This window comes from Monopterus albus, unplaced genomic scaffold (assembly GCF_001952655.1).
Source record: "Monopterus albus unplaced genomic scaffold, M_albus_1.0 scaffold96.1, whole genome shotgun sequence".
Classification (NCBI taxonomy): Eukaryota; Metazoa; Chordata; class Actinopteri; order Synbranchiformes; family Synbranchidae; genus Monopterus; species Monopterus albus.
In genome coordinates this window covers 2,932,293-2,940,109 of record NW_018127976.1, presented here as the reverse complement: position 1 = coordinate 2,940,109, position 7,817 = coordinate 2,932,293, and the positions used below count along the sequence as shown (strand labels likewise).

Sequence of the window (7,817 nt, the reverse complement as noted above, 5' to 3'; positions counted from 1 at the left end):
TGTACCAGAGTCAAATTCCTCGTGTGTCTGACACACCTGGCCAATAAAGCTGATTCTGAATCAGATCACAACTGAAAAAATAATAAGGATAATCACCTTTATTGGCCAAGTATGTTGCACACAAGGATTTTATTTCCGGTACAGAACCGAGGCAGCCATCTGCGGCGCCAACTCACACCGATGGCTCTAACCATCGGGGGCAACTTGGGGGTTCAGTGTCTTGCCCAAGGACACGTGGACTGCAGGCACTAAGATTCGAACCTCGACCCTCTGGTTGGGAGATGACTGCTCTACCCACCGAACCACAGTCACCCCCATAATGTGTAACAGCCCATCCCTAGCATATACTAGGACAATATATTATGAACTACCAGTTGTTTAAATAATTAGTCTACAGAGACCAAAACAGAGTGTGAGAAATATAAATTGGAATTTAGCTGGAATTGGAATATCATTAACCTAACCAGATGGTTGAAAGCCATCTGGAGTGGATAGAGTCTTATGATGACCTATGTATGAAAGCCAATACAATACAGTTTAAACAGACGAACCAACCTGGTAAAGTTACAGAACCCAGACTGAAAGAAGCTAAAGACAGAAAGTGAAAAAGATAAACACTCACCCTGGTGGCAGTGGCTGTGGTCTTTCCCAAGTAGTAGTCCTGGTGTTGTGGTCTACATAGTATGTTCTCCCATGTGGGTCTTTCCTCTGCTCCCATCTAAAAATACAAAAAACACAATTGACACAATTAATTTGAAAAAGATAACAAAAAAAGACCAAAGCAGAAAAAAAAAAAAAACTTTACAAGGTTGTGCAAGGCTGGTGGTGTTTTTACCCTGGTGGCAGAGGATCTGAGGCTCCAGCACTTGGGACTTGCTGCATGGGCTTGGCTCCATCTGCAGGCACACTTGCACTTGCACCTGAAGCATTCACTTCTCCCATTGCTGGGGAGGAACAGGATGATGATGAAGATGCAGTGACGGTGGCTGCCCCCTGAGCTGGGGAAGCAGCAGCAGCATCATTATTATTATTGGGCTTAGCAGCAGAAGAGGAGGTTGGAGCCTGTGTGGAGGGTGGCAGGCATTGAGATGTGCTATCTAGTGCTGTGTCAGAGTCTGGCAGAGCGGCACTGTGACTGTAGTCCTCACACTCTTCACCAGGAGGCTGCACATCGCCTGCTGTTTCAGAAGATGGCCTGAGAGGAACATCACAGGACTCCCCATTGACTGCAGGTAAATAAGGGAAAGACAACAGTTTTTAAATGCATGGTCTAAACACTTCCTTCATCCAGGACTTGATGTCAGTGATGTCTTAAGAAAAAGAACTCTTTTAAATGGATGTATATGCAACAAGTGTCCATTAAGTAGGACTTTTACTCCATCAGAACTGCAGATCAAATAGCTTCAGAAACCCCTTCCATCCACACCATTCAATAGGGAAGGACAGGGAGGGTCTGTGCCTGGCCATTTCTCTTTCTGAAACAGATTATCCAATTTTCACCCACTTCACCCTGTGACTGGTGAACGTGTGTACAGCATACATCTCCTCAAAGACCAATATCATATTGAATTTTAAAAATTCAACAGTAATGTTACCACAACAATCCTTAAGTTGCTCGTTAGCTTGTCACTCAAGTGATTCAGCCAATTTTTATGATTAGGGCACACCAGTACTTCTTTCAAATGAATTTTTAAAAGTGACAACCCACTTTAGGTACACCATTAAAACATTTATATTCTCCATTAGGGCTGGGCAATATGGCCAAAAATATTATAATATTTTTGTCATATTGATCGATGATCAGCAATTCTCAATATATACATGTAATGCCATTAATGACTGAGACACATTCAGCATGTTTGTTAGACAGTTTGACAATCTGGTGTCAATCATCAGGTCTCACATCACCAGGTACAGGGAGCACACTTTTCTTGCAGTTGGGTTGGGGTTTTTTTTGGTAGGTCTACACTATATTTTGGATCATCACCACAGAAGGCCTACCTTAGTTGAGTTGAGTGGACAAAGAAAAAAAAAGGTAATTACATCAGGTGCTTTTCGGCTCTGAGATGAAGTTTTTTTTTTTCACCTGGAAGCATTCAAAACACCCCTAAAAAACGCAAGGCACATAGGGTGGAAAAATGAGAGGCACTCAGCAATGCAAAAGGCAGTGAGCAAACCTCTATTTGATCAGGGCCTTACTGTGGTGCTTTGTCAAGGATGTGTAGTATTCCATCTTTGTCACAGGACACTGCTATAGACTAGCTTATCATACATATTCAATAAATATTTTGCTCAGTTCTCATATGAATCATATCCAGTGACACATATGGAGGGAATATGACAGTAAATGAGAAGAACAACAAAGCACTGAAAAGGTCAGAAACACACAGGACAAGTCTGGGAATCCAGGGATTGATTTCTGAAACATTCTCAGTTACTGTAATTCACACCTTGTGAAATGCAGACTCACCTGTCCTACTTTCTGTGTCACTGTCTGAGGGCTGATGGACTGGGGTGGAGTCAGGTGTGGCGTCTCCATTGACAACACGTCTCAGGGCAGGGCTGCAGGAGCTGGAAGGCACCTGACTGTCGGAGGCCGAACAGGAACCTGTCCTCGGGCCCAAGCCTGTACCATTCACTGTGCTTTAGAAGAACGCACACACACACACACACAAGGAGTTCAACAGCATTTGGATCAAATCTGAATTTGATGTGGAAGAGATGGAGGGATAGCACAATTTCTCAATTAACTAACAAATTCTAAACTCATAATACATTATGTAGCACATATATATAGTTATAGTAAAACAAAAGATATGAATTTGAAAAACAAGAAACTCAAGTTTTGTTTTTACTACTGACCCAAAACAGACGTGCAAAAACCTCAATTTACAGGGCTTAGAAAGAGTTTTTTGTTGGTGTCAGATAAAAGACTTGTGACATAGAGACTATTGTCTTGCAGGGGTAAGAGATGGGGTGGTGATGTAATGGGCACCACTGAAAAGGCCCTTTTGTGAGCTAGCAGAGTTCAGCTGGTGCCCAAACTAAGACAAATACAAAACCTACCTAATGGCTCAGTTCACACCGAGACAAAACATGGGTGTTTCTAGAAAATTACTAGAAACATTTCAGAGATGCCCCTGTAGTATTGTTTTGAGATTTTCAGCTGTAACTCATGGTTTCACACCCTGTAGCTGCCCAGCTGGCCATTAAAACATCAGCCCCACTCCACCTTATCATAATGCACTCCTCCTCCCAATAATGTATTCAACCTCTCCTCTATGTTGAATTTAGACTTCTGATCGCCACTGCAACCTATATTTCACAAAAATAGAGCCCATTTGTGCAAGCCCTCTGCTTCGTTTACAGTCTGCTAGCGCCTTGCGCTTTCACAGAGATCTCATGCATGTGTAATTAAAGCTTGCTACTTCAGATGCTGCAAAAACCTATGGTCATTTGGCACTTTTGGGGAAACATTTTTAACAAATATGTGGATCAAGTGTTTTGTAATGAAAAAATATATCACCCAGTGCAGCAGTGTTTGATGATGTGTTTTTTATATCATTTTTTTAAACAACAACAGAGGTCTATGACAGACGAATAAGATAGTCCAGGTTGGAGACTGACAGACATTAACCATGAGTAGAGGTAATTCAGTGTTGGGTTTAGTCTCTGTATGGAGAGTGTTGGAAATAATAATATAAAAAATGATGACCTTATCCTTTAAAGGACTTTTTAAACTGTGCCATCACAGATCTCTTGTACCAGATGTACCAGAGTCAAATTCCTCGTGTGTCCAACACACCTGGCCAATAAAGCAGATTCTGATTTGTGGTCTGTTAGCATTCTTTTACTTGAGGCTAAACATGCCCTTTGGTTTGAAGGAGTTATCCTAACCAGGCCAAAACGGTTTTGGAAAAGTGTAGTAGACAGAATCTTCTTCCTCATGAGACAAGGAGCAACAGAAGATTCCCCAAAATGGTTGATGTGTTTACCTGCTGGCAGCCCTTGAGGAAGAGGAGGATGACTCTCCATTTTCATGGATAGCATCGCCATTCTGTTGGACTTCTGAAAGGGATTAGAGAAAATTACGTTCACTTACAAATATGTGCATGTGTATCAATTCAAAGTAGGAGAGACTTGAGTGTTAGTTCACCAGTATTTTGTATATACATGCATGCTTTTAGGAATTTTTCTCTCCACGCGTTTCCCTGTCAATTTTAATTTAATAGTATGCATGGTAATTAAAATTACAGCCTCCCTATTGCCACTATTAACATATGAAGACTATGCTCACTGGTGCCGTTTTCTGCATTGCCATTGGTAAGTGGTGTCAGTTCCTCCTGGTCAGTGACAGTCAATCCATCTAGGTAGACAGTCAGCTCCCCCATGACCACCACAGCTCCCTTTTGCTCCATGCTTAGTTTCAGCACTTCCTTCACATTCTCTACTGTAAAGCCACAGCAGGGATAGTATGGATGAATTTATTACAATGGCATGACATCAATTAAAAAACAAACAAAAACAGCCCCACAAAGTAAGAAATGCTTCATTTATAATATTCACATGATCTGCAGTGTGGCAGAGTGTGACAGCACAATCATTGCCATGGTGATTCTGGCTGACAAACCATAAGAGCTCCTATTATAAATCACCTGTAAGTCAATTTTGTGGAATAACTCAACCAAACCAGGTTTTTTGCATTATATTTATCCTGAAAGAATCCAAAATGGTGAAACATGCCTTATTTTGTTTATTCTGTTAATACTATACTATAATTTCAATGGATGAGATACTAAGGTGATATACAGTGCCTTGAGAAAGTATTTAGACTCCTTCACTTTGTTGTGCTATATATTGGATCAGGACATCCCGAGTTACTGCACAGTCTATGGTTCAAACTCACAAGGTGTCACCAGCTTTTTGCATATTTTAGAGTGACAGATCTTACTAGCATACTTTGATATCAAAACGCATATAGGTTGGCAGGTCAGAGTGTAAACAGTGGAACCATACACATACAAGTGTGTCTTCCTAAAATGTGTCCAGCTAATTCAGTTTCAAAAAGGTGGACTCCAAGGATAAGAAAATATAATGTGAAGTGCCACTGAACAGGGTCTGAATACTTTTGTAAATGAGAAATTTCAATTTTTAAGTTTTAATAAATGTGTTTAACATGTTTTTACGTTGTCATTGTGGGTTACTGAGTGTAGACTGGTAAAATGCAAATGGTAATTTTATTAATCTTAAATTAAATCCACAATACAATAAAGTGTGAAAAAGTGAAGGTAAGTGAATATTCTCTGAAGCTGCTGTATCAAGCACAAAGTGCCTTAATGACTCTGCTGTTGTCTGGTACTGTGCCACACCTATAGTTGCTAAATAGGAACTATGGGTGTCGCACATGACCACTCTACACCTTGTATTGTAATATGGCTCTGTTTATTTGATGCATCTTAACCCTACACTTTCTGTCATGCTGCTCCAAGGCTTGCATCAGGTCCAGTGTGGCTTTGCCCAGCAGAGCATCTGCTTTCAGGGTGTGGTGACTCCATACTTTGAAATCCACCTGTGTGCATGGTGTTACATTCCTGGAATGTCAAAAACACACAAGCCACATGTTAATTCTTAAAACAGCTTTGAATACATACATATAGCAAATAAAACCACCATTCACCAGTGCTTTCAGCATATGCTCCCTCTTAAAAGCACAACAAAAAGCACGATTACTTAGATGGCTCTCATCTCCTCCCCCTTAAAAAAATAACTTGTCCTTAATGCAGGCTGAAAGACTGATTTACTCAGCTTACATAATGGTCTGTCCTCTCTCAAAATGAACACTACACAGCCCAATCTTTGTATTGTGGTTATGTTCTTCAGAAATATCAAAAATTATTACCTAAGAGCTATGTGTAGGACCCGTAACAGCTTGCTAATACAGTGGAACCTTGGTTTTCGTATGTCCTACTTTTCGTACGATTTGATTTTCAACTACATTTTTCATCAAAATTTTGTCCCAGTTTTCGTCCGCTCAGTTTTTGTACAGTTGATTGGTCTGTTCAGCATCATTAGCCCATACCAAACTCGTCTGCCTGCTCGCGTGGCTCGGCCACTCATTTCACAGAATCGAGCGCCCACACAAAGCATCCCATGCGTTCGAGACTCAGTCTGCCATTGTTTTTTGTGCTTGTTGTGACTGCTAAATAAACCCTGAAGTAACCTCAGATAGGACCTTGATACATAAAGTCCTTATGGAAGGGGATTCCCCTTCCAAACAATAACCTCTCCACCTCCCTCTCCCCTCCTCGCCATCTTCTATACGCCAACAAGAGTCTTCAATAAAGGTAAAAGTGATGTTAAATATTCATTTATCCATTTCATTAGTCATTTATATTAATTTCTCATTGTTTTCAGTATGTAAAAATATTGTTATTCTCTATAAAATGTATTTTTTGTTAATATTTTTGGGTATCTGGAACGGATTAATCGGATTTACATTATTTCTTATGGGAAATATTGCTTCAGTTTTCGTACGATTCGTCGGACTTTTTCGAACAGATTAATCATGAAAACCGAGGTTCCACTGTACTTCATGATGCAAACACAAGACCAATCATAGCAGCACTCCATCAGCAATAATTACCCAATCAAAGCAATTATCTTTTGGAAGGAGTTGCCTCCAACATTTGGCAGAGCCATATGGAAGCCAGACAGTTATAAATGTCTGTCATGACCAGGTGGCTTACTTCACTAGCATTTCAAATGATACAAAGAGTTCTGTGTGTTATTGTGCAACATTTGCCATTTATCAAATAATTATCAAGCCCAACAGAGCAGGTAAACTGCAGCTTCTTACAGAGTGAGCCTCTCATCCCATTTTGGACTGGAGGAGCTGTGACATTTTGCTGTGCGGCACGACTCCCCCTCCGCTGTCACTTCAACATAAATGGTACTTCCAAACAGGCTCTTTTTCCTCTTGATTTTGGCACAGGAAACTGAAGAAAGGAACATGCAGAAAGAAAATAGACGTTATTAAATAATGTGATATATTATTGATCCCATTCAGGGGCAGATTTATTGATTTAGGGGCCCCAGGCAAACCAAACACTGGGCCTCTTCTGTGCTCCATTTTCACATTTTGTCTCACTGAAAAACTTACAGGCATCAGGGAGGCTGCTGACTGGTATATTTATTGGTATCTGACATTTCCATTTAAAAACAGAAGCAAATAAGATTTTTCTTTGATTTTCCAGTCTTTCCTCTGAGTTTAAACTGTTTTACAAAGCAGCACATTCAATGTGATCCTGCTGCTCCAAAGTCGCTAAAGCTACCATTTACTCACATAACACAAAAGCAGTTATTTCATTACCTACCCTGACAGAGAGACAGGATCAGTCAAAATGAACTTTTCTACACTTCAGACAGGTAATGCACAGATTCACAGTTTATAAGGTACATACACTAGCTTGGACTCACCAATGGCATGGAGCTGTGATGTTCTTCTGTGATTATGGCTAGACCCTGCTCTGGAAGAGGCCGTGGCCATGTCATACATGGGTGGGTAACCTTCAAAACCATGACAAACAAAGTAAATATCAAACACACAAGTCATATACCAATGAAATTCCAGTAGTATCCAGCAGTATCCATCTCTGCCAAGTTTTTTTTTTTTTTTTTGTTGTTTGTCATGCTATGCTAGATAAGTGGATGGTTCGATACATAGATTCGAAGGAGAGACAACCTGTGACTGTTTTCATGCTAAACTTACTAGCGGTGTGTATCACTAAAACATGTCCCACTGAAAACCAAAAACAAAA

At 40.4% G+C, this 7,817-nt stretch overlaps 1 protein-coding gene across 1 annotated transcript in view; it reads right to left on the bottom strand.

Annotated features, from left to right (window-relative positions):
* Positions 1-7,817, bottom strand: part of wwp1 (WW domain containing E3 ubiquitin protein ligase 1) — a 27,767-nt gene that overhangs the window by 13,474 nt on the left and 6,476 nt on the right. Inside the window, exons 3-10 of the mRNA XM_020608855.1 lie at positions 7,477-7,566; positions 6,857-6,995; positions 5,467-5,591; positions 4,298-4,450; positions 3,996-4,068; positions 2,471-2,643; positions 836-1,226; positions 623-718 (exon numbers count right to left, since the gene is read on the bottom strand). Coding sequence (XP_020464511.1) covers positions 623-718; positions 836-1,226; positions 2,471-2,643; positions 3,996-4,068; positions 4,298-4,450; positions 5,467-5,591; positions 6,857-6,995; positions 7,477-7,555 — 1,229 coding nt within the window. The 5' untranslated portion in view covers positions 7,556-7,566. The remainder of the gene's footprint in view (positions 1-622; positions 719-835; positions 1,227-2,470; positions 2,644-3,995; positions 4,069-4,297; positions 4,451-5,466; positions 5,592-6,856; positions 6,996-7,476; positions 7,567-7,817) is intronic.